General features: G+C 45.8%; 1 protein-coding gene across 5 annotated transcripts in view; it reads right to left on the bottom strand.

The window, feature by feature from the left end:
• Positions 1–27,453, bottom strand: part of LOC134969794 (DNA topoisomerase 1-like) — a 202,797-nt gene that overhangs the window by 136,723 nt on the left and 38,621 nt on the right. For 3 of the 5 annotated variants that reach the window (XM_063945972.1, XM_063945969.1, XM_063945971.1), the window contains one exon: positions 20,851–20,984. The exons of 1 other annotated variant lie outside the window; for it this stretch is intronic. In XM_063945972.1, coding sequence (XP_063802042.1) covers positions 20,851–20,984 — 134 coding nt within the window. The remainder of the gene's footprint in view (positions 1–20,850; positions 20,985–27,453) is intronic. One more of the 5 variants, XM_063945970.1, reaches the window with a different exon arrangement.

Below are 27,453 nucleotides of genomic sequence, written 5' to 3'. Positions count from 1 at the left end.
TTCATGTAGCCAGTACCCTAATTTCATGTGACCACTAACCCTCATGACACATGACCACGCCCATTTTTTACCATCAGTACCACTAATAAAAAAAATTCTACTTTCACCACGGGTGTGTGTGTGTGTATATATATATATATATATATATATATATATATATATATATATATACACATATACATACATACATACACACACACACACACACACACACACACACACACACACACACACACAGTATATACATGCCCACACACATATATTTATTTATTTTTATTGGAGTGGATATCACACAGTATATACATGCCCACACACATATATTTATTTATTTTTATTGGAGTGGATATGTCAATGATCTATGACTTTGCTCTCATTATATACAGCACCACGGCACGAGGCTGAAGTTAGCTTCTTATTCGGCCAGCTTCTTATTCACTTCTTATTCAAGCTCCAGCTTCTTATTCACTTCTTATTCGAACTCCAGCTTCTTATTCAGATCATTCAGTTTCGCAAGGGTTAATAAGTCTGCTGTCACAAATTTGACACCTGAAATCAACAGAGTAGGGTCCCTTGCATGTGACCCACTTGTATTTTGCCTGGCCCAACACTGTTTTGGGCATGAAATACACTGGCAAAGTGGGCACACACACCATATTTTGCCATTTTGAATAAGTAGCTGTAGTTTTGCAAGGGTTAACTAGTCTTGGGCCACAAATTTGACACCTGAAATCAACAGAGAGTGGTCACTTGCATGTGACCCACTTGTATTTTGCCTGGCCCAACGCTGTTTTGGGCATGAAATACACTGGCAAAGTGGGCACACACACCATATTTTGCCATTTTGAATAAGTAGCTGTAGTTTAGCAAGGGTTAACTAGTCTTGGGCCACAAATTTGACCCCCATAAACAACAGAGGGTGGTCACTTACATATGACGCAGTTGTATTTTGCCTGGCCCAACGCTGTTTTGAGCATGAAATATACTGGCAAAGTGGGCACACACCATATTTTACCATTTTGAATAAGTAGCTGTAGTTTTGCAAGGGTTAACCAGTCTTGGGCCACAAATTTGACACCTGAAATCAACAGAGGGTGGTCAGTTACATATGACCCACTTGTATTTTGCTTGGCCCAATGCGGTTTTGGGCATGAAATACACTGGCAAAGTGGGCACAAACACCATTTTATAAATTGCCATTTTGAATAAGTAGCTGTAGTTTTGCAAGGGTTAATTAGTCTTGGGCCACAAATTTGACACCTGAAATCAACAAAGCGTAGTCACTTACATATGACCCACTTGTATTTTGCTTGGCCCAACGCTGTTTTGGGCATGAAATACACTGGCATAGTGGGCACACACACCATATTTTCCATTTTGAATAAGTAGCTGTAGTTTTGCAAGGGTTAACCAGTCTTGGGCCACAAATTTGACACCTGAAATCAACAGAGGGTGGTCAGTTACATATGACCCACTTGTATTTTGTTTGGCCCAACACTGTTTTGGGCATGAAATACACTGGCAAAGCGGGCACACACACCATATTTTCCATTTTGAATAAGTAGCTGTAGTTTTGCAAGGGTTAACCAGTCTTGGGCCACAAATTTGACACCTGAAATCAACAAAGGGTGGTCAGTTACATATGACCCACTTGTATTTTCCTTGGCCCAACGCTGTTTTGGGCATGAAATACACTGGCAAAGTGGGCACACACACCATATTTTGCCATTTTCAATAAGTAGCTGTAGTTTTGCAAGGGTTAACTAGTCTTGGGCCACAAATTTGACACCTGAAATCAACAAAGGGTGGTCAGTTACATATGACCCACTTGTATTTTCCTTGGCCCAACGCTGTTTTGGGCATGAAATACACTGGCAAAGTGGGCACACACACCATATTTTGCCATTTTCAATAAGTAGCTGTAGTTTTGCAAGGGTTAACTAGTCTTGGGCCACAAATTTGACACCTGAAATCAACAGAGGGTGGTCACTTACATATGACCCACTTGTATTTTGCTTGGCCCAACACTGTTTTTGGCATGAAATACACTGGCAAAGTGGGCACAGACACCATTTTATAAATTGCCATTTTGAATAAGCAGCTGTAGTTTTGCAAGGGTTAACTAGTCTTGGGCCACAAATTTGACCCCTGAAATCAACAGAGGGTGGTCACTTACATATGACCCACTTGTATTTTGCTTGGCCCAACGCTGTTTTTGGCATGAAATACACTGGCAAAGTGGGCACAAACACCATTTTATAAATTGCCATTTTGAATAAGTAGCTGTAGTTTTGCAAGGGTTAACTAGTCTTGGGCCACAAATTTGACCCCTGAAATCAACAGAGAGTGGTCACTTGCATGTGACCCACTTGTATTTTGCCTGGCCCAATGCTGTTTTGGGCATGAAATACACTGGCAAAGTGGGCACACACACCATGTTTTGCTATTTTGAATAAGTAGCTGTAGTTTTGCAAGGGTTAACTAGTCTTGGGCCACAAATTTGACCCCTGAAATCAACAGAGAGTGGTCACTTGCATGTGACCCACTTGTATTTTGCCTGGCCCAACGCTGTTTTGGGCATGAAATACACTGGCAAAGTGGGCACACACACCATATTTTCCATTTTGAATAAGTAGCTGTAGTTTTGCAAGGGTTAACTAGTCTTGGGCCACAAATTTGACTCCTGAAATCAACAGAGAGTGGTCACTTGCATGTGACCCACTTGTATTTTGTTTGGCCCAACACTGTTTTGGGCATGAAATACACTGGCAAAGCGGGCACACACACCCTATTTTCCATTTTTAATAAGTAGCTGTAGTTTTGCAAGGGTTAACCAGTCTTGGGCCACAAATTTGACCACTGAAATCAACAGAGAGTTGTCACTTGCATGTGACCCACTTGTATTTTGCCTGGCCCAACGCTGTTTTGGGCATGAAATACACTGGCATAGTGGGCACACACACCATATTTTCCATTTTGAATAAGTAGCTGTAGTTTTGCAAGGGTTAACCAGTCTTGGGCCACAAATTTGACACCTGAAATCAACAGAGGGTGGTCAGTTACATATGACCCACTTGTATTTTGCTTGGCCCAATGCGGTTTTGGGCATGAAATACACTGGCAAAGTGAGCACAAACACCATTTTATAAATTGCCATTTTGAATAAGTAGCTGTAGTTTTGCAAGGGTTAATTAGTCTTGGGCCACAAATTTGACCCCTGAAATCAACAGAGTGGTCACTTGCATGTGACCCACTTGTATTTTGCCTGGCCCAACGCTGTTTTGGGCATGAAATACACTGGCATAGTGGGCACACACACCATATTTTCCATTTTGAATAAGTAGCTGTAGTTTTGCAAGGGTTAACCAGTCTTGGGCCACAAATTTGACACCTGAAATCAACAGAGGGTGGTCACTTACATATGACCCACTTGTATTTTGCTTGGCCCAATGCGGTTTTGGGCATGAAATACACTGGCAAAGTGGGCACAAACACCATTTTATAAATTGCCATTTTGAATAAGTAGCTGTAGTTTTGCAAGGGTTAATTAGTCTTGGGCCACAAATTTGACCCCTGAAATCAACAGAGAGTGGTCACTTGCATGTGACCCACTTGTATTTTGCATGGCCCAACACTGTTTTGGGCATGAAATACACTGGCAAAGCGTGCACACACACCCTATTTTCCATTTTGAATAAGTAGCTGTAGTTTTGCAAGGGTTAACCAGTCTTGGGACACAAATTTGACCCCTGAAATCAACAGAGAGTGGTCACTTGCATGTGACCCACTTGTATTTTGCCTGGCCCAACGCTGTTTTGGGCATGAAATACACTGGCATAGTGGGCACACACACCATATTTTCCATTTTGAATAAGTAGCTGTAGTTTTGCAAGGGTTAACCAGTCTTGGGCCACAAATTTGACACCTGAAATCAACAGAGGGTGGTCAGTTACATATGACCCACTTGTATTTTGCTTGGCCCAATGCGGTTTTGGGCATGAAATACACTGGCAAAGTGGGCACAAACACCATTTTATAAATTGCCATTTTGAATAAGTAGCTGTAGTTTTGCAAGGGTTAACCAGTCTTGGGCCACAAATTTGACCCCTGAAATCAACAGAGAGTGGTCACTTGCATGTGACCCACTTGTATTTTGCCTGGCCCAACGCTGTTTTGGGCATGAAATACACTGGCATAGTGGGCACACACACCATATTTTCCATTTTGAATAAGTAGCTGTAGTTTTACAAGGGTTAACCAGTCTTGGGCCACAAATTTGACACCTGAAATCAACAGAGGGTGGTCAGTTACATATGACCCACTTGTATTTTGCTTGGCCCAATGCGGTTTTGGGCATGAAGTACACTGGCAAAGTGGGCACAAACACCATTTTATAAATTGCCATTTTGAATAAGTAGCTGTAGTTTTGCAAGGGTTAATTAGTCTTGGGCCACAAATTTGACACCTGAAATCAACAAAGCGTAGTCACTTACATATGACCCACTTGTATTTTGCTTGGCCCAACGCTGTTTTGGGCATGAAATACACTGGCAAAGTGTGCCCACACACCATATTTTACCATTTTGAATAAGTAGCTATAGTTTTGCAAGAGTTAACTAGTCTTGGGACACAATTGTGAGACCTGCAATCAACAGAATGTGGTCACTTACATATCACCCACTTGTATTCTGCTTGGCCCAACATTGATTTGTGAATGAATTACGCTGGGAAAGTAGGCACAACCACCATATTATGATTTACCATTTTGAATATGTAGCTGTAGTTTTGCAAGGGTTAACTAGTCTTGGGCGACATATTTGATACCAGAAATCAAGGGTTAGATTAGCTCCTTATCGCACAGGGGAGTCATAGAGAGTCTATGTTGCGTTAAAGTTGTCTGAAGTCAGCTCTTATCCTTGCTTGAAGGAAGCTATACTCAGCAGGATTGGGGTGACGGGTCCCAGCAAAGCCCAAGAATATTATGAGTTGCAGCTGAACCCATCTGAGCCTCCAGTGGTCAAACTGGCATAATTGGCCAAACTGAGTAAAACCTGGTTACAGATAAAAACTCTTCTCAGTGGGTAGTGGAAGTGATGGCTCTAGACCAGGCTATACGGGTATCAGACCGTGGTGTAAAACACTGGGCCTTTGCAGGCTGACCCCAGACAATTGAGGAGCTAGCAGTGGTGATTGAGAGGTACCTGACCCTGGGAAATTTTAATAAAGCCAAGCAAGGGTTACAGCCAGTACATAAGCCCAATACCCAGATCCCCATTGTTAAACCAAACAGCCCGTCTCCAGTCATATGTTTTGAGTGCAGAGAGCCCAGTCATGCACAGCGGTACTTCCTAAAGCAGGGTGAGCTAGTGGATTGCAGCTCAGGGAAAACAGTACAACCTGTATTCAGTATGGCGCCTGGAATTATTTCCCCAGCTGAAACTACCATTTCATCTGATGGTACAGATTGAAGGCTGGGATATCTGGGCCTTGGTTGATACTGGCAATGAATTATCTATCATCTCTGCTAACCTGGTTCTTCCCGGGTCTGGCCAGGTTGTGCTTCTGGTAAAGATGCTATGTATACTTGGTGACATAGAAGAATGCCCATGAGTGCACCTGCCGGTGGTGATTAAAGTAAGACCAGTAAAAATGGTAGTCACAGTAGCTTCCAAACCTCTTTATCCACTAATCCTGGGCCAGGACTTCCCACTGTTGCAGGAGTTTGTTACCTGGCATGACATTGGCAGACAGACAAAGGTTAAGCTGTCGCAGGGGCCAAGATCTACTGGAAGCCAAGGTTGTATGACTGTAAACCCCTCTCTTGCCAGTGAGATTGAGACACATTAGTCCCCCATTTGCGAAAGAGTGTCTTTGCAGGACTTTAGGCGAGATCAACATAACGATGGCAACTTGTCTAATACTTTTTAAAATGTGGTAGTGGTAAATGGTAAGGTAAACTCTGCTTTACCACCTGGAGGTGTACCTTACTTTATGTGAAAAACATTTTTTTTTTACCTTGTAACTTATTTGCAAGGTAAAAGGGTAGACCAGTTGCTGATTCCCCGAAAACACGAGCAGCTGGTACTGAGGGCGGCTCACATGCATTTATGGGGTGGCCATTTAGGGGAGAGGAAAACTCTCCAGCTATGTTTCTCCTGGCCAGGCATTCATGCTGCAGTAAAAGAATATTGTCAGGAATGCCCAGTGTACTAAAAGAATGCACCCCAGACAGAATTTAGGGCGACCTTGGTTTTCCTGACTATAATTTCCATGCCTATTCAGCCAATTTTTATAGATCTGATAGGGCCAGTAGAAAAATCGGATCATGGGCATCAGTATATATTGGTGACGGTGGACTACTCCACCGGGTACCCGGAGGCCATACCACTATGTAACATGAAATCTAGCACTATTGTCCAGGAGTTCTTGATGCTGTATACCCGTCTAGGAATACCAATAGAGGTCCTGACCGACTAAGGTACCCCTTTTGTGTCTAAATTAATGAAATACCTGTGTCGCCTGTTAAAGGTGGATAGAATTACCATTTCGGTTTACCACCCGCAGACAGACGGCTTGGTTGAATGCTTTAACAGAACCCTTATGCAGATGATGAAAAGGGCAGTGTCACAGGAGAAGCGAGATTAGGACCTACTCTTACCTTAGCTAATGTTGGCAGTTTGAGAGGTACCCCAAGCCTCTTTTTTTATTATTATTATTATTATTATTATTATTATCCTTTATTTATATAGAGACTTTATATAGAGACTGTATGGGGTTTAGACCCTTCAAACTCCTCTATGGTAGACAACGCAGAGGGATACTAGATCTATTAAAAGATGGGTGGGAGCAGCAATTGTCCCAAGGGGATGCGGTTAAGATCCCGCCGGACGGAATCCCGGCGGTTGAAATACTGACGCCGGAACCCCGACCGGCACAATCCCGACATATTCTGCCTCCGTGGGTGTCCACGACACCCATAGAGGGAGAATATAAAAGTGTGCTGAGCATAGCAAAGCACCGTGCCTGCAGCGTGGCGAGCAAAGCGAGCCCACAATGGGCTGCGTTCTGCTCGCCACCCCTGTCGGGATTGTGTGGTCGAAATTCCGGCGTCAGTATTTCGACCGCCGGGATCCCATCCTGCGGGATTTAGTACTGATCCCGTCCCAAGAGCCTAACATCGTTCAGTTTGTGTCCCAATTATATGGCTGTCTAAGGCAAATTGCGCCACTTCTGACCAAGCATATGGCAAGAGCTCAACAGGATCAAAAACGCAGTCATGGCGTTACTGCTGTCAACCGGACTCTCAATAGGGGCAACAAGGTACTGATACTTGTGTCTAGGTACGGCAGGAAGGTAGAAGGAAAGAGGTAAAAGTCTACCATGTGAATTTGTTGAAGCCTTGGAAAGTGCCAGTCATCCCTCTTTAGTGGCCATGAAAACCCCAGAATGTCAGGTGCCTACTGAAGTAACTGAGTCCTAGCCAGAAACAAGAAGTGGTAAACTTAGTAGCACAGTACCAGGTTGTGTTCTCTGCCCTCCTGGGGAAAACTCAAATCATACAGCATGACAATGTTACTCCACCCAGGGGGGTGATAAAACAAAGGCAATATTGTATATCTGAGGCCCAACAGGCAGCAGTAAAACGGGAACTGGAAGTGATGCGGCGCTTGGGGGTCACAGAGTAGTCAAACAGTGAATGGAATAATCCCATTTTTTTTTAGAGCCCAAGCTTTTTGGAGCTTTGAGATTCTGTAATGACTTCAGAAAGTTAAATAAAGTTCCTCGGTTTGATTCCTATCCTATGCCCCGGGTTTATGAACTTAGCAATAAGCCTGTATCTAACTACGCTAGATTTACTGAAGGGGTACTGGCAAATTCCTCTGATGGAAGCTGCCAAAGCAACAACAGCCTTCTCTACCACAGTGGGTTTGTTCCAGTCGCACCTTCCAAAGGTGGATGCAGTGTTACAGTCTCTACAGGCACAAGGGTTCACAGCTAACCTGGAGAAGTGTGCCATCATATCTGTGGAGGCAAAGTATCTGGGGTATATTGTATGCCAAGGGTAAGTTAAACCTCAACCTGGCAAGGTGGAAGCAGTCTTCACATGGCCTAAGCTAAAATGTATGTCGCAACTCAGGATATTCTTTGGTCTGGTGGGCTATTATCGTAGGTTCAGGGGTGGAACTTGCAGCGGTGCAACCGGCAGGGCCCCTCCACGATGAAGGGGCCCACAGCCGGAGGCACTACAATGAGTGAGACTGACTCATTACATGCCACCTGCCGGCGCGCTGCAAGCCGCCGCTTCCCCTTAACAGAATGAGGCTGAGCTGCAGTCTGGCCAGAGGGGGAGGAGGATGCAGTGGAGGAGTCTGGAGAAGGAGAAGGGGCCATCTTCCCCTCTCATTCACGGGCAGCCCAGCTGTTTCTTTTTGCTACCGGAGCCGGAGCATCACGTGACCATGCGGCTAAACTGTAGAGTTAGTGCAGCAGCATTCCTTGTAAAGGCGGTAAGGCAGCTGTGTGTTTATTTATTTTTATTTTATTATACATTTTTCTAATTGTACATTTCATCCTGCAAACTCAGAATCGCGGACCTCGAAGAGGCGGAGCCTACATTGAGGGGGCGGAGATTGGGAGGTGGTGGTCTCTCTGCAAATAGTAATGGTGACTGTGCAGTGACATATAACATACAGCACAGCATAGAGTGACCCCACTAAGGCAGCCAGGCACAGGGTCATGTGTTGTCACCCAGGGTGCATGTGCTGCTGCTGGCTGCATGATGCATAGTGTGGACATCTGTCTCCATGGGCCTTGTGTATCCTTGTACAAAGGAATTGTCCCATTTTTATACAGTGAGAAGTCTTCTGAGTTTTTGTGGGAGTTGGATACAATTGGCCGACAGTTATCATATTGATATTCATTATGTCGACATAAAGAACTGTCAACAAACAGTCCCTTGTGATATAGCAGTTTCGTACTTTATACCGGTGACAGCAGTGCCTTTTTCTGGATCACATTGCATTGGCGATGTCTCAGCAGTGTTCTGGTGAGTATTTTCCCCATTATCCCTAATCCCTAAACCTTTCCCTAGTAGCTAACCTTAACCTTTACCCCTCCCCACAGCCTAACCCTAGCCACCACCCCAGTGCCTCCCCCCTCCCCCCCAGCAGCCTAACCCTAAAACTTTACCGTAGTGCCTACTATATTGGCGTTATGTGTAAAAGAAGCTCTACTGTGTGGCTTAACCTGTATAAGGGGTATTACTGTGTGGTGTAACGTCTATAAGAAGCACCACTGTGTGGCGTAACGTGTATAAGGAGCACTATTGTGTGGCGTAAAGTGTATAAGGACCATTACAGTGTGTTGTAACGTGTATAAGGAGCTCTACTGTGTTGCGTAACATGTATAAGGAACAGTACTGGGTGGAGTAACGTGTATCAGGAGCACTACTGTGTGGTATAACGTATATTAAGATACTACTGTGTGGTATAACGTATATTAAGATACTACTGTGTGGCGTAACATGTATAAGAGGCACTACTGTGTGTTGTAATGTGTATAAGAACTACTGTGTGGCGTAACGTGTAGAAGGAGCTCTACTATGTGGCGTAATGCGTATAAGAAGCAGTACTGTGTGGCATAACGTGTTTCAGGAGCACTACTGTGTGGCGTAACGTGTAGAAGGAGCTCTACTATGTGGCGTAATGCGTATAAGAAGCAATACTGTGTGGCATAACGTGTTTCAGGAGCAGTACTGTGTAGCGTAATGTATATAAGGAGTACTACTGTTCAGTGTAATGTAATGTAAATCAGTGTAATGTAATGAGGTTGCACTACTGTGTGGCATAATTTGAATTGGTGGTACTATTGTGTGCCCACACCCCTTTTCAATGAGACCATGCCCTATTTTTTGACACACGTTTTGGATCTTGGGCGGGCTGGGGCAACGCATTTTGTTGCACCTCGGCCCACTATGGTCTTGTTCCGCCACTGCGTAGGTGCATGCGCGAATTTGCCACAGGGCAGCATCATTCACTGAATGTCTGAGGAAACAGTCCCCAGACAAGATCTAATCACAGATGTGCTAAATGTAGCACATCTACAATCATGTACTCTGACATGCGGGTGGATGCCCAGCACAGGGCTGGTCCGCCCTGCATGACTGGCCCTAGCCCCCCCCCCCATCCCCCTCGCACAGGTACAAAACCATTGCACGGTGTCGATGATTTTGTACCTGATGAGTAACTCCCTGCAAACGAAGCTCCTGCACGCTGACAGTCCGCTACTCGCCACATCCCGGGTCGCAGAGTCTGTGTGTAACACCACGCAGCTGCCTCGGGCCACCCCCCAACGGTCCAGACAGGCCTCCGTTGTCCGGACCGTGGTTCTAAAGCCGGTGGCATGCCCCTTCCCACCACATGACCGCCTCTGCCTGTCAATCAGGCAGAGGCGATCGAAGCCCTGAGATGCTGATAGAATCTCACTGGGCTCCCGGATTGCGCACTCCACAAAGTAATTCAGACGGCGATCGCTGCTGCTGCAGTGTTGCAGTCTGAATTACCCCCTAGGCCCGCAGAGACTACATTGCAGAATTTAAGAAAAGCTTTGTGCGTAGAGACTGTATTGATAGGCTCCTGATTTCAGGGGTCAAATTTGTGGCCCAAGACTAGTTAACCCTTGCAAAACTACAGCTACTTATTGAAAATGGCAAAATATGGTGTGTGTGCCCACTTTGCCAGTGTATTTCATGCCCAAAACAGCGTTGGGCCAGGCAAAATACAACTGCGTCATATGTAAGTGACCACCCTCTGTTGTTTTTGGGGGTCAAATTTGTGGCCCAAGACTAGTTAACCCTTGCTAAACTACAGCTACTTATTCAAAATGGCAAAATATGGTGTGTGTGCCCATTTTGCCAGTGTATTTCATGCCCAAAACAGCGTTGGGCCAAGCAAAATACAACTGCGTCATATGTAAGTGACCACCCTCTGTTGTTTTTGGGGGTCAAATTTGTGGCCCAAGACTAGTTAACCCTTGCTAAACTACAGCTACTTATTCAAAATGGCAAAATATGGTGTGTGTGCCCACTTTGCCAGTATATTTCATGCCCAAAACAGCATTGGGCCAAGCAAAATACAACTGCGTCATATATAAGTGACCACCCTCTGTTGATTTCAGGTGTCAGATTTGTGGCCCAAGACTGGTTAACCCTTGCAAAACTACAGCTACTTATTCAAAATGGTAAAATATGGTGTGTGTGCCCACTTTGCCAGTGTATTTCATGCCCAAAACAGCGTTGGGCCAGGCAAAATACAAGTGGGTCACATGCAAGTGACCACTCTCTGTTGATTTCAGGTGTCAAATTTGTGGCCCAAGACTAGTTAACCCTTGCAAAACTACAGCTACTTATTCAAAATGGCAAAATATGGTGTGTGTGCCCATTTTGCCAGTGTATTTCATGCCCAAAACAGCGTTGGGCCAAGCAAAATACAACTGCGTCACATGTAAGTGACCACCCTCTGTTGATTTCAGGTGTCAGATTTGTGGCCCAAGACTGGTTAACCCTTGCAAAACTACAGCTACTTATTCAAAATGGTAAAATATGGTGTGTGTGCCCACTTTGCCAGTGTATTTCATGCCCAAAACAGCGTTGGGCCAGGCAAAATACAAGTGGGTCACATGCAAGTGACCACTCTCTGTTGATTTCAGGTGTCAAATTTGTGGCCCAAGACTAGTTAACCCTTGCAAAACTACAGCTACTTATTCAAAATGGCAAAATATGGTGTGTGTGCCCACTTTGCCAGTGTATTTCATGCCCAAAACAGTGTTGGGCCAGGCAAAATACAAGTGGGTCACATGCAAGGGACCCTACTCTGTTGATTTCAGGTGTCAAATTTGTGACAGAAGACTCATTAACCCTTGCGAAACTGAATGATCTGAATAAGAAGCTGGAGTTCGAATAAGAAGTGAATAAGAAGCTGGAGCTTGAATAAGAAGTGAATAAGAAGCTGGCCGAATAAGAAGCTAACTTCAGCCTCGTCACCACGGCACCCACTTCAAAGGATTACGCAACCCGTGGGTAATATTTTGCAATTAGTCAGTGACTAATCAAAAACACTCATTTATCTATTTTGCGAGCATGAAAAAAATGCTTCCGACTGAATGTTTAGTAGTTTTGTTTTTTCGTCCCCTGTTAAATTCCACTTCAAAGAAAATCTTATATCACATGATATAGAGGACTCTGATGGTTAGCCCATAAAAAAAACCCCTTCCAAACCTATTATAATCAGCTGTGTAATTGGATTTTATAAATAAACACAATCACGCCTTAAGTACAAATATTAATTTCTCTCTCAAACGCTATTTTTTAGTTCTGTTCAGACTAACAGAGAAGTCCTCATCGCTGTTTCCCTGTAACGCTCTGATTCATGCCGCAAAGCTTACATTTCCGCTTGGCAAATCAGTCTTTGTGCCTATTAGAAAATCTATTTAAACTTAAGACAGCCTCCCCAATCTGTATGATGTCCGTCTGATTCTATCTCGTCAGACCTGATATTGGATCTGCAGAAAGTCTTTCATCTCTCGTCTTGCTAGAGAACAGCTGAGATAATGCTTTTGCTTTATAATCCAGAAACAATTGACAGATGTTTCAAAGAAATAAGTCAAATTGTGCAGCCCTTGTCAGAGGAACGAATCAGATGTATTAACTGTATCCTAGCCACAGTTACAGGATATTTACAGCAGCATTCCACAGCCGTGTTTTAGGAGTCGTCCTGTGCGTCGGCAGTAATCACCCGACACCTATATTTCTGCTGGCCATATCCTCGATAGTTACTCTGCAATCAAATTAGTCTGAAGCACTGGAAATAGAGTATGTTTTCCAGTTTAATTCTGGCTGAGATATCACAGCCGATATAACCAGATGAATATCACAATTGGCCAGAAATTACCTAAATATTCAAAACATTAGGATCGTTATCAGACATGACGGTAAATGCGGATGAGGAAACATTTATGTGCGAGTACGAACATCTTCTGGACTATTGGTTCAACAGGGCAATCGGGACATCACCCAGGGGACCCCATATCTACATGGGGGAACTGCGGCGTAATGTAACCTGGGGGTTCTGTCTGGAATAACGGGAACTGGGGGCACAACAGCGTGTTCAACACATTTGTGGTGCTGGGGGGTATTTACACTTTATAAACACATCACCATTATATCCTTTTGACACTTATTGGAAGGGGCCCACACGTGCAAATTACCCTGGGGCCCCGAGCCCACACAGATCACAGGTCATTGGCAGATGTGATCCAGTCACATGGTCCAAGCTGCCAAACAATTATTTCGATCCCATCCAATGTGGCCAAAGAGGATGGGACGATATTATGGTTCACTTCTGGTGATCCACAATATCGTCCTGAGGGAAGAGATTTACTCCTCCCATCAGCAGTGTTGCCACAAGGAGGGGGAGGGAGTGGCTGGCAACGCTGGTTCATTCTTGAGGTATGTTTAGCATATAGTACGCCATGGTTAGACTTTGCTGTTTGTTGTGGGTTTTTACCCCCATCAGTAGAGAGGTTGATGTTTTCCTGACATTGATGTTCCCTACTGATGTCAATGTTTTGTGTGTGTGTATTTTTTTTATTTTTTTTTTAGACATGGTTGAAAATATTGCCACCAAGAAAAAATGTTTTCTCCGGCAGGGTCCACAGGTTATCCACAGGATAACATTGGGATATGATGAAGCGACAGTGGATTTGTACCAATCGGTCAAAGATTTTCCGGCCTCCCAGCATGCAATGGGCCCGTCCATATATCCCCGCCTCCTTGCTCAGGCAAATCAGTTTTTTGTTTGGTGCGGCAGGAGCCGGACCATGGTCACAGGGCTGCTGGTTTTTAGCAGCCCTAAGCTTTCTTATTTTATTTTTATAGCCTTACTATTTTTTCTTGAGTGATTTTTTGAAACAGCGTCTTATACGCACCTTAGAAAGTCGGTCCAACAACTTTCCGCCGAGGCGCGACAACGCTTACCCACGAGTACAGGGCTGTTTCGGCGGGCATCTGTGTTGGATATACTAGCAGGTCCAGCAGACATTACCAGGCTGTGGCCGGAGCACGGGGAGAAGGTAAGGCATCGATTCCGCTATACGGACACAGCCGCACTGTTTTGGGCGGAGACTACCAAACAGTCGCTGACGCGGCTGCCACCACGGGTACACCAGCGCTAGGACTTAAGGATCAGAGGCTCCAGGAATAGTATGAGGCCGCAATCCCTAGGGTTGATGTCAGCAGTGGGGAGTCAGACGCTCTCCTGGTCGCCCCTTCCGCCGGTTCATGACCAGTTTCCTCAGTCTCCCGCCATGAACTGTTTCCTGCTTCCGTCTCAGACGCTGTACACGAAGGGGACCCAGTAGCAGCATAGGCGGCTGTGTGACTGGTGCGTCTGTGTTCACTGAGCGTCTGTGTCTAATAAAAATACCGGAGCGGCAGTGTACACTAGTAGCGTCTGGATCCACTCAGCATTCACCAACGTATTGATCGGTCCTGGAAGCGAGGTGAGTCTCCCTGTATCCCACTCTGAGTACGGGTAATACAGCAATAAATCTCTATCTACCCTTTTGAGTACGAATAGTTAGATAAGTGCCTATTGCATATGAGTCTGTATACATTTACTGTTTCTTTCGCAATTGCGTCTGAATATGTTAGATCTGTTTAAACATGATGCAGTAATATGGTCTCCTACATACTTAAAATGTAGTTGTAGTTGATATGCTCATATTGCTTAATATACTAATGTATAACATGTGACTGACTGCTAGTGTGATTGCTGACTTTACTATATTTCTGTCAGTTTGTTTATTCCGATCCTCAATGCTGGTGCATGGGTAGGGTCGGATTGTATTTCACTTTAAGAAGTTTAAAGTGATTACAGTCACAAATTGTGTATTACAATGTGGAAGTATTGATTATTTATCATGTCTAAGAGCAGCAAAGGCGAGGAAGGTACACTCACAGAAACACCAACACTCATCATGTTTGTCTTGCAAAGCTGTGTTATCCTCTCAGGATCTGGTTCAGGATGGTTTGTGTGCAAATTGTTTTAGCTTTCACCAGGGGTTAATGAAAAATACAAGGCAGATTCAGGTGCAGATGGATCCACCTTGGGCTGTGTTTGCCCAGACAGTATAGCAGTGTCCAGTATAGCTGAACAGATAATTCCTCCAACTCCTGTACCAGGGATAGGTTACAGTATTAACCCTTACATGCAGCTCCCCACCTGTGGTGCATCACTTCCAGCAGCAGCCTCTCAAAAGAAACAAGCTGATAAGACGGTGGTAAGTAAATCTTCACCCTCACAGACTACACGATTGAGATGAGGATTCATCGGAAGATGAAAGCTCAATACATTCTACTTCGGCATACAAAGAGGAGGAGGAAGGTCTCAGCTCAGTGGATATAGCGGAGTTGATTAAAGCAATGAAAGCCATTCTATCCTTAGAGGATTCAGCAGAGCCTGTGTTAAAAAACAGAGGCACCTGCGTTTAAACATCCAAAAACAGTTAAGACTGAGTCTCCGTGGTCAGATAGCTGACATAAATTATGGAAGAGGCTTGGGCAACACCCAATAAGAAGTTTAGAATTCCTAAGAAATGGAATTCCAATTACCCTCTTCCAGCTGGGGATTGTTTAAAAAGGGGGGTGGCTCCTAAAGTAGATACGCATGTAATTCGATTAGTGCTAAAATCTACATTACCTTTGCCTTCAACATCATTAAATGTCATGGATAGGAGAGTGGATGGTTTTCTAAAAAACATTTTTTTCCTGTCTGGGGGAGTCATTAGGCCAGCCATGGCTTCAGCTTGGATGGCAGTGGCTGCCTGGGCTGATGCATTGGAGGGGGATTTTTCAATAGCTTCTAGAGCAAAAATCCCATATAGCTCATATAAAACGGACTGCAATGTTCTTGGAAGAAGCAGCATTGGATATGGGTACTATTGCCTCCAGGGCATCAGCTTCAACAATAGCTGCTCGCAGAGCAGTTTGGCTACGTATGTGGAAAGCGGCTTCAAAATCTAAGGTGGTTTTGGAATCTTTGCCCTTTTCTGGAGATATTCTTTTTGGTAAAGAATTGACAGATATTCTGGAGTCAGAAGCAGACTCCAAGAAGATCAAGTTTCCATCCACATACAATTTCAAATCTAAAGTTCCGGCTTTTCGGTCTCAAGGAAAAGCTAAAGGAAAAAGTGATGGAAAAAAGCCCCAATACAACAAGTCTGGTAAGACTAAAAAGCATTGGGCTAACAGAGGACTGGTTGGGAAAACAGATAATAAGCCATAGGCCTGATGGTGCGGGCCTCCACCTGGGGGACGGTGGGGGGACGACTTCTTCAGTTTGCACAGATCTGGCAGCAGTCTACAACAGATGCCTGGGTGCAGGAAGCGGTATCTCTAGGTTCTGCTTTTGCCTTCAAGAAGCACCCTCCTCAAAGTTTTTTTTTGTAGGGTAGAGATGAAGGCCAGGGCTTTGTTAGAGGCAGTTCATAAATTTGTCCACTCAGGAGTAGTCATTCCAGTTCCTCCTGCACAACGAGGACAGGGTTTTTACTCCAACCTGTTTTTAGTTCAGAAGTCGAATGGGTCATTTCGGCCCATTCTCAATCTCAAACTACTGAACGTTTACATTTGGTACCTCGGTTTCACATGGAGACGTTACATTCCATCATTTTGGCCATGGAGCCAGGGGATTATATGGTATCCCTGGATATACAGGATGCTTACCAACATGTCCTGTCCCTTTAGTGCTATCTCAGGTTCGCTATCCTCCAACAGCATTTTCAGTTCCAGGCCCTACCTTTTGGGTTAGCCACAGCTCCCAGAGTATTTACCAAGATTATGGTGGTAATGGCAGCTTATCTCCGCCAGCAGGGGATAAGAATATTTCCATACCTCGATGATCTTTTAATCCTGGCACGGATGCAGGAATTGCTCTTATGTCATCTGCAACAGACAATAACGTGTCTGCAGAACCACAGGTGGCTCACAACGAATGACTCACTTGGGGGCTGTACTGGATTCAAGTCTTCAGAGAGTAATTTTACCTCTGAACAAGATATCCAAGGTTCAGTCAAGGATTCCGGACTTGTTACACAGTCAAAAGGTATCCATTCACGCAGCAATGCGCGTGATGGGTTTGTTGGTGTCAACATTCGACATGGTGGAGTATGCACAATTCCACTCGAGGCCTCTGCAGCGTCTGATTCTTGCCAAATGGAATGGGTTGCATCAGACGATAAAAACACAGACCATGCTTCTTGCGATAGAAGTAAGGAGGTCATTAGCCTGGTGGCTACAGACATCCCATCTGGACAAGGAGAGACCCTTTTGGATATCAGATTGGGAAATTCTGATGACAGACACCAGTCTCCAGGGCTGGGGAGCAGTGTCAGGAAGGTTGTGTTTTCAGGGGCAATGGACCAAGGAAGAAAGTTGCCTGCCAATAAATATATTGGAACTTCGGGCCATATACATGGCACTGATTTAGGCAAAGTACATTCTTCGGGGAAAACCAGTCCAGATCCGCTCGGACAAAGCCACTGCAGTAGCATACCTCAACCATCAGGGAGGAACTCGCAGCCGAAAGCGATGAAGGAGGTAAGTCACATACTAAAGTGGGCAGAACTTCATCCAGCCTTGTCCGCAGTGTTCGTACTGGGAGTCCTAAACAGGGAAGCGGACTTTCTCAGTCGACACGCCATTCAGGCAAGCGAATGGGCTCTACACCCGAAGGTCTTCCAGACTCTAGTAGACAAGTGGGGATTGCCAAAGATAGATCTCATGGCGTCCTGGCTGAACAACAAAGTGCTCGCATACGGGTCAAGAACAAAGGATCCCAGAGCAGTCTTTGTGGATGCCTTGTCAGTGAGATGGGATTTTCATCTGACTTATGTGTTTCCTCCAATCACCCTATTACCCAGGGTGGTGAGAAAGATAAAGCAAGGAAAAGGTGCCGTGATACTAATAGCTCCGGCTTGGCCCAGATGACATTGGTACACAGATCTGCAGAGGATGTCGATGGATGTTCCACTTCTGCTCCCTCAACGTCCAGATCTACTGATGCAGGGCCTTGTTATCACAGACATCTGGATCGACTGTTTTTGACAGCGTGGCTCTTGAAACCTCTATCCTGAAGTCAAGAGGATTCTCACAACAGGTAATTCAAACTATGCTCAGAGCAAGGAAACCTTCCTCAGCTCGCATTTATCACCGAATATGGCAAACCTATATTCATTGGTGCAGTGAACAGAAAATGCACCCTAAGTCTTTCAGAGTTTCCAGGGTCTTAGCATTCCTTCAGGCAGCAATGGATAAAGGTTTGAAGTTGGCTTCCTTGAGAGGGCAAGTGTCGGCATTGACTGTATGGTTCTTAAAGAAAATTGCCAATTTACAGGATGTGCATATTTTTTTTTCCAGGGAATGCTGTGCATTCAACCTCCTTTTGTTCCTCCTACAGTGTGTGGAACTTAAGTCTAGTCCTGAAAGCCCTTCAAGTTGCCTCGTTTGAACCACTTAATAAAGTAGATCTTAAATGGTTGACAGCTAAAGCTCTTATTTCTACTGGTTATGGCGTCAGCTAGAAGAGTATCAGATTTAGGGGCATTATCATGTCATTCCCCATTTCTGATTTTTTTATCCAAATAAAGCAGTTCTCCGAACTAGATCTGGGTATCTTCTGAAGGTGGTGTCTAAATTCCACCTTAATGAATAAATTGTAGTCCCGGCTTTCCAGGTATCGGGCCTTTCTGCGGGAGATGCATCGCTGGACGTGGTACGTGTATTAAGGATCTACATGGATCATACCAGTGCCATCAGAAGACAGATTCTCTCTTTATTCTCTACATATTTCACAAGAGAATATGGCCTGCTGAATTGCAGACACTGGCAAGATGGCTTCGGATGATGATTTCAGAAGCATATTCTCAGGCTGATCTCCCTGTTCCAGCTAATGTCTCTGCTCACTGTACTCGTAAGGTAGGTCCTTCATGGACAGCACAACATGGTGTTTCAGCAGAACAGATATGTAAGGCAGCCACATGGTCTTCCATTAACACATTCATTAGACATTATGCCTTTGGTACCTTTGCCTCTCATGACGCTGAATTCGGGCGAAGGATTCTCCTGTCCAATCAGGAGTGTCCCCACCACTAAATTGCTTTGGGAAATCCCATTGTTATCCCAAGCATAACCTCTGGACCCTGCCGGAAAAATATACGTTATGGTAAGAACTTACCGTTGATAACGGTATTTCTCCTAAGTCCACAGGATCCACAGGGATCCCACCCTGACGCACCTGATTTGAGGATCCTTTTACTCACTAACCTCTTCCTTCTTGTACGGAAGGGTGTGTATGTGTGTTCTTATTGCCTGATTAGGGCTTTCTATGATGCTGCTACCTTGAGCTTTGGAATACAACTGATTTGCCTGTGCAAGGAGGCGGGGATATATGGACGGGCCAGTTTCATGCTGGGAGGCCCGAAAAACTTTGACCGATTGGTGCAAATCCGCTGTCACTTCATCATATCCATTGTTATCTTGTGGACTTAGGAGAAATACATCAATGAGGCTTTTTTTTTTCCTGGGGTGTTATTTGTTGGTTTGTCTCCAGGCATTGATTGTTATGTGTCAATGGTAACATCGATGTTGTTAATCCAGCAATGGCCCAACACTAACCTATGCTGGTCTTCTAAGGGGTAAGCAAACACACAGTCTGCGCAGGATCAATTCGCACACGCAGAAGCACAGTCCCAATAGAGGCTTCTCTGTATATGTGCTGGAAAGCAAGACGAGGTTTGACTGACCAGCATCGGGCCTCCCACACCTTTGGGGCTTATTGCCTTTGCACCACCTGCAGCAGTCAGTGGTCGTATGAATAGAGGCAGCAACAGCTACCAGGCCAAGGAGCCCAGGTATACAGTCAGCATACCAACGCCAGGATCCTGACTGGGGAACCATACCGCCGCCGGTATACCGTCAGGGTAGGCTATTCCCCCTCTATGGGGATCCATGCATTCCATTGCTCGGGATGTCGATGTTGGTATACCGACCTTAGGCATCCCGTGCGGTACCGATCCCCTCATCTATATACTCCATGTGTTCAGGTCAGGCACAAGAGGGTCATAGTCAAGGGACTCAGGACAGATATTTTGTAAACAGTCCATACTGCGAGTTACATTTGTAAAAGACTATAAATTTGTACACGATTTACACAAGTACTTTGCTGCTACTGTCCAGTAACAATATATACTTCCAACGTGACGTGACCACAGGTAGACTCAGGATTAGTGGTGACCTGACCCTCAACATCTCTACCATCAATGATCAATAGACGTACATTCGGACAGAGCAGTCAGCTCCCTCTCGGGCTCAGCCAGCGATATTACACCATCAGTGGCTGACCATCTACGGTGAATACATCCCACCGATCTCTGACTAGCGATGGTTGCTAAACCATCTATGGCTAATGTCCAGCTCTATACAGGATATAGCATCACCCCAACATGACCTGATCCCCAGATGTGACAGTAATTATATTGTGTGAAAATGACTGTCAGTGAAACTTGCTTATGCATTATATAATCCGATACTGAGAATTGCTAACGGAGAAAGGGTAATGTCCAGAATTCCGACTCCACTCATTCATAGAGCATTAAGTCCACAAAATACATGAATTTACAAATACAGTGCAGAATGGCAAGTCAAAATGAAACTCCAGATATTATATAAAAATACTGTTCCAACGCAAAACTATTGGGACATATCCTGGTGAAGAGAAAGAGGCGAGTGGTGATCATTACCATCGCCAGCGCTTCTGCTCCTCTTCTTCCTTCTTCTTCACCTTAAGCGCCGCAGCCGCCTCCCTTTCTTCCTGCGTTTTTTTTTTGGGCTTTTTATCGCCCTCTTCTTTTGGTTCATTCTTTATCTTGTTCTGCTTTTCAAACAAAAAGTGAAATTGGTTATCTAGAAAAGCAACGAGTGTAAAATGTAGAACGCAGGCTTGTACGGGCTGATAAATCTTAATGGTTCAGCTATCTGGTCACTTGCAGACCCCATCGCATGAATTTTTTATAGTGGCAGGATTGGAAAACCCACAGGTAGCCTTATCTGAGACAAGTGGAAAATTAAAGGTGACTGGTAGAACCGAGGGACCTCAGTAACTGCACAGACCCTGGAGATTTAAAGGCATCAATCTCTATTCAGTACGAAGGACAACTTCACGAAGTGGAAGGGTGAGTGACAGGCCCGGAATGCAAGGGACGCAGGAGTGATGTGCAATTATAAGGCACAGAAGAGAGGGGTGGAAATAACATTTGTACTAGCTCAATGCATATTTAAAGCAAAAAAGATGAAAGCGCACGCCTGTTATAAAGGTTTACTGAAATATTCCAGTACATTTATTATATTTGTTTTATCACGAAATGCTACAGTACAGTACAGTACACTACACCACATGGGCCTCCGGGAAATCTTGTTAAATCAATTCCATTGATCGAAAGTAACATGGACAGCTTAACTGCCTCAAACAAAGAACAAAGTCAGCACAACTCTGTAACTGCTCTGTGCTGCTGTGAGTACTCGGATGACCTGAGTAGCGGCAAATTTGTTTTCGATCTCTGTCCGCTGAAACGGGGGACGCATGCACGAGCAAGAGATTTTAGGGCTTACAGATTAAATTGTCCCAAAACTAGACAGGAACTATTTACCAAAGCAACAGAATGTTTTTCAGAAGGATTTAGAATTTTTTTTTTTTTTTTACAATAGTAGTGGAACCATGACCCGCTACCTGGCGACAATGGCTGGTAGCGGTGAGAATAGTCTTTCCGCAGCAGGGCCAGTTGTCTATCAGTGCAAGCACACTGTACTGGAACGTGAAGCCCAAACTTTGACCCCCCGATTTTAGAGTCCACAGAAAACACACAAGTGAGACAAAGGATGAACGGGTCAATTCAGTTTGGGGCAAAATATGGGTGATGCCCGCGATGTACACTAAAAATAGCATGCCAAATCGCCCCCATGTTATATATATATATATATATATATATATATATATATATATATATATATATATATATATATATATATATATATATATATATATATATATAGTGCAACTCCAAACAGTCCTAGTTGTTTAAGCTTGACTACTCTGATTTCTGCAGCAAGAAGGAGGCATGACCTAGCAATCTGTGGGTGTGTGATCTGCATGGATTGGGCATGCATGTCCTGACATATGTACATAATATGCCTCATCCCCAGTGCCGCAAGAGGGAAGGCAGTGCTCTGGGTTGGCACTGGACATCATGACGACACACATCAAGCACATGGGCAGAGCAGAAGCCGTACGATGGGTGTCAGGCACATCCTTAGGCTGGGGGTCCTGCACCTTTCTATGTAGCAAGATGCCTCTCCCACCACATTGCCAGGTGGAAAAGGGTGAGAGCTACATCTCCAGGGTCCCATCAGGGCAACACCTGTGCCAACCCCCTTGGCCTTGCAGCCTTGAAGGTGGCACCTGGCGCACCCGCGTTACAACCCTGCCCATTGCCATGGAATGTATGTCTACTACTATAATACAAAAGGACACACTTGTCAGCACACTTGCCATATAAAAACAACAAATCAAGGGACAGATTTAATAATGAGCAATTGCCTTGCTATCACTCGTTGTTTATCTTAAATGGGGCTCCAACCTAACGCTCCAGCTTGGTTTTGCCTTGTAAAATTATTGCCACTTTAACAATACGGGCAATCTCGGCTGATCCTGGATCTCTGCAAACTCGGATCCTATTACATTTCCCTGATTTTTCAAGTACATGTCTACAGCATTAAATGTGTGTCTTCATCAAGCTACAGAACCACTTTATTTGGGTGTATTGACTCCCAGTGTTAAGTATGACCTCTGACCCTTACCCTCAGCCCTCCCCCTAGAGCTTAACCCCAACCTCCCCTCCCGTAGTCCAACCCCAAGTCTCCTCAACAGGTCTATGCAGAGTGTTGACATTTCACATGCCGACACTCTGCAGATGGTGACATGGCCGATGTCTACATCATAACTGTTGTCATTCATGATGGTCGACACCAGAAAGTCAACACTATGACTGCATCCCTTATTTTGCATTTAATGATTTGCTCTACATTCCTGCAAATCGCCTACAACCCGCGCTCCATTTCCTAGTGCCTCAAACCACATCCATTGTGGGCATTTCCCTCTGCAGGGGGATTTATACAGTAAATAGAACGTTTGTTTAAAAAAGGTGAAAAACAGTTTTGCATGAAACACAAAATAAGAAAATATCCATGTATTTGTAGGGAATGTGAAATGAAAGGCAATTATGGCAGGGGAGCTTTCAAAACTCATTACCCGTAACCTCTGGGTCGTGTGTATTAAAGTACCTGCCATTTATACTGGTTTGATTGATCTTTGAATGAGAAAGCGTGGGGAGCGCAGATCCCCGCCATGACACTGAAAAGGGGCCGACACCTCCGCACGTGAATGTGTTGTTCCTTCATTGTCACTAAACACATTCCCTCGTATGTAGAGTTTGCAAATTGGCCAGGAACTCCAGAGCAAGGCCCATTTATCTCCCCCCCAGTACTTCCATTGTTCCACACGAGCGCTCTGAGCAATTGTAGCTCAATGGCAGCATTTGGCCTATTGTTCGGCTTCATGAAACGCCGGCAGTACACAATCCCCATTCTCTGCGCAATATGTTTTTATGTCGAGCAGTTCTGCCTATGTTGCAATGTGTTATGAAGTATACATCGCGCCCTACGGGCGCTCTGCACACCATCGTAAGGGGCTACGCCCCCCTTAACCCGTGCACGCCCTTGTGGCATGCAATATTTTTATTATTTCGAGTATTACCTCCAATCATAATTGTGTGAGTGGTTAAATATTGCACGGACAAAAGGCGTGCGATGATTATGGGGTCGTAACCCCTTTCAATGGTGTGAACAGCGCATGCAGGGCCTGATGACCTAGTAGGTGCTGTGGTTGGGGGAGTGGCGGGGGAGACGCGGATGGAAGAGGGGGTGCAGGGGAATCGCGGATGGGAGAGGTGCGGTTTGTGAGGGAGATGCGGGTTGGGGAGGTGGTGCTGCGGGTGGGGGAGGGGGTCCGGAGCCACCGCAGGTGGGGGAGGAGCGGTTGTGGGGGTGCCACAGGTAGGGGAGGGTGCCGTGGGTGGGGGATGGGCAGGTGTGGGGGTGCTGCGGGAGGGGGTTTGGAGCCACTGCGGGTGGTGGATGGGGGTGATGCGGATGGGGCCCGGAGGTACTGCAAGTGGGGGAGGGGCAAGTAATGCTTCTCCTCCTGTCAGCAGCTAAGCTGATGTCCTCCCTTTGGCAGTGGCTCTCCCGGAGACTCGCACAGCAGCCAGTCACTATTGTTAGCGCCAGTGTCCCAACGCGCCGCATTACAGGGAAGAAGATGCACTCAAACTACAGCTCCCAGCAGCCCTAAGGGCCGGAATGCTTCGGCACTAAGGGCTGCTGGGAGCTGTAGTTTATTTAGTGCGTCTACTTTCCTGTAATGCGGCGCGTTGGGACACCGGCGCTAACAATAGTGACTGGCTGGCAGAACTGACTGACTCGCTGAATCAATGTAAAAGGTGGGAGTGCAGTGCAGTGTCAGTGACACTGCACACCCACTGCACTGCACAGCACTGTCACCTTTTACATTGATTCAGCGTCCAGACATTACCCTCCGCGATACCACCCACTCTATCCGTTACATTATCCATCTCGGGGCTTCCAGGCCGGCAGCCCAGGTGCTGTGTTGCGGAGTCAGGGCCTCTGGGGATCTGGGCGCGCTGTGGCGGGGAGGCACTTCTGTGACATCACACGCAGAGGAGGCTCCGGGGCTCAGAGTATGCGGCGCAGGGAGGGCTATGAAAGGCTTCCGCTGCGCCGCTTTTATACACATCTATGCCGGTGGCTGCAGCAACTTTTGTTCCACCTGCGCCGCGGCTATGGAGTGGGGATTGTTGATGGTGGAGGGGACAGGCGGACTGGCAGCAGGACATAGGACGCTGCAGTAAAAGGATTTTTTTCCCCTATATGCAGCGCAGAGATTTGCTGCAGATGCAGTGGCACACCCTCCAGCTGCACCTTTTTGGCAGGTACAGGACCTTTTTTTATGGTGTGTCCAGATTTTTGGCTCTCCAAACTTCCATTGAAACTATAGGAAAAGGGGCGTGGCCACGTCACTGTACCCGTGGCCACACCCTCTTTTCGAATGTGTATCAATGTTTGTGTGTAAAGTGTTGGAGGGTGTGTTGCTGCAGATGCAGTGGGCCTATTTCGGGGTGTGGACCTGGAGCTGCAGCTCCATCAGCCCGATTGTTAATCCTGCTCTGGGAACACACAGCAGAAAAAGAGCAGAGCCTCCCATTGGATGTAACCTGTGTGGGAGGGCGTTTCTCACCCAATCAGCTGTGGACTGGGTGTGATAGACCTGCCACTAACCCAATGAGAGCTCCTAGCCACGCCCAGTGTTATACACCCAGGCACAGAGTCACAGATCTGGGCTATTATATAGGAGATATATAACATACATACATTCATACATACATACACACACATACACACACACACACACACACCAGACTTGCCTACCCTCCCACATTGAGCGGGAGGCTCCCGTATTTTACATGAGCCTCCCGCTGCCCCGGAAATCGTCCGTGTTCTCCCGGTTTTTCACTTGTATTCTGCAAATGCAGACTGCGCATGCGCCAGTCCGGAAGTGGGGCCTGCATGGGTGACGTCACAGCGTGTGACGCCGCGTTACTTAGTTGCCGGGCGAGTGGTTACAGGAAGCAGCTGTGGCGGCTGCATAACAGTGTGCGGCAGCAGGAGAGCCGGCGGTGTGCAATGCAGAGGCGGCAATGTCAGCGGCGGAGGCCACACATCACCAGTGGTTCCATGTTTAAAATGTAAGAGAATCTTATAAAATGAAGCAGTGCTTTTTTTCCCCTGGTTGTTAACCCCATTTATTTGTAGTAATCTAATTAACCAGCCTGTGTCATGGATAGGGTGCATGTGGCTGGACTGGGGAGGGCAGGGCTTAACTGGAGACAAAAAACAAAGTGGGTGCTGACTATCTACTGGTCAGTGCTACTGCATAATGACCTGCAAGCCCCAGGGGAGCACTGACAGTGTTATAGGGATAGTGTCAGAGTTATAGGGATAGGATCAATGTTATAGTATAGGGTCAGTTATAGGGATAGGGTCAGGTCAGCATTATAGTTTAGGGCAGTGGTTATAGGGATAGAGTCTGCCTTATAGGGATAGGATCAGTGTTATAGGAGAAGGGTCAGCGTTATAGGGATAGGGTAAGTGTTATAGAATAGGTTTACAGTGATAGTGTCAGTGATATAGATATAGTGTCAGTGTTATAGGGTCAGCTTTATAGGTATAGGGTCAGCGTTATAGTATTGGGTAAGTATTACAGGGAGAGGGTCAGCATTACAGGGAGAGGGTCAGCGTTACAGGGAGAGGGTCATAGGCGTGCGCAGCACATTTTATTAGGGGGTGCACCGTCGGAGGGGTGTGTCTAGCAAAGCCTTTTGGGCGTGTCTAGCACCATCTATTGACGTCAACACAAAATAAAATATCCACCCTTGTACCAATCCTAATAAAGCAGATACATTGTCAGATGTTGTGGTGTGCACCAAACAAACACCCCTGATGGCACTCACTGCAATTACACTGCTCTTCCTAAGCCTGGTCTGGCTCCCCCTCTCTTTCCCCTGCAAGCTGCAGCAGCTTACTTACAAGTCAATCACTCACTGACACTGACAGTAGCAGACTACTTACTGCTGCTGCTGGAAAAACGAGTGAAGTGTCAATGCTGCTGCCGGCCGCCTGCCAGTATTGAATATGTCTTCCTAAGAGGAATGCTGGCTGCATGCTGCTCCTCATCAATGGCTGGCGTTGGCATAGCATAGAAGGAGAGATGTGGGCATGTGGCAGGTGGGCGGTGGCATCCTTTATTAACCCAGGCGTCCAGTCAGTAATGCAGGACGCTGACAGGGTGCAGCGCAGAGGGGACAGTAATCTGCCTGCTCGGTGATCGCTGCATCAGGCATGTGAGATCGGGGTGCCAGACATTAGGGGGTGCCTGTGCACAGCAGGAACCCCCCCTGCGCACACCTATGGAGAGGGTCAGCGTTACAGGGATAGTGGCAGTATTATAGAATAAGGTCAGAGTTATAGGGATAGTCCATGTTATAGTATAGTGTCAGTGTTATATGGATCGTGTCAGTGTTATAGTATAGGGTCAGAGTTATAGGGACAGTGTCATTGTTAAAGTATCCTCTGGTACCCATACACAAACCTGCTCTGTGGTACGCTGCTCTTTGTACTATAGAATTCAATTGTTTTGCTCGCCAGATCTCCTG

This window comes from Pseudophryne corroboree, chromosome 11, assembly GCF_028390025.1.
Source record: "Pseudophryne corroboree isolate aPseCor3 chromosome 11, aPseCor3.hap2, whole genome shotgun sequence".
In the NCBI taxonomy this organism is placed as follows: Eukaryota; Metazoa; Chordata; class Amphibia; order Anura; family Myobatrachidae; genus Pseudophryne; species Pseudophryne corroboree.
Note: the sequence above shows the minus strand (reverse complement) of the source record. Positions and strands in the feature narration are given on the sequence as shown.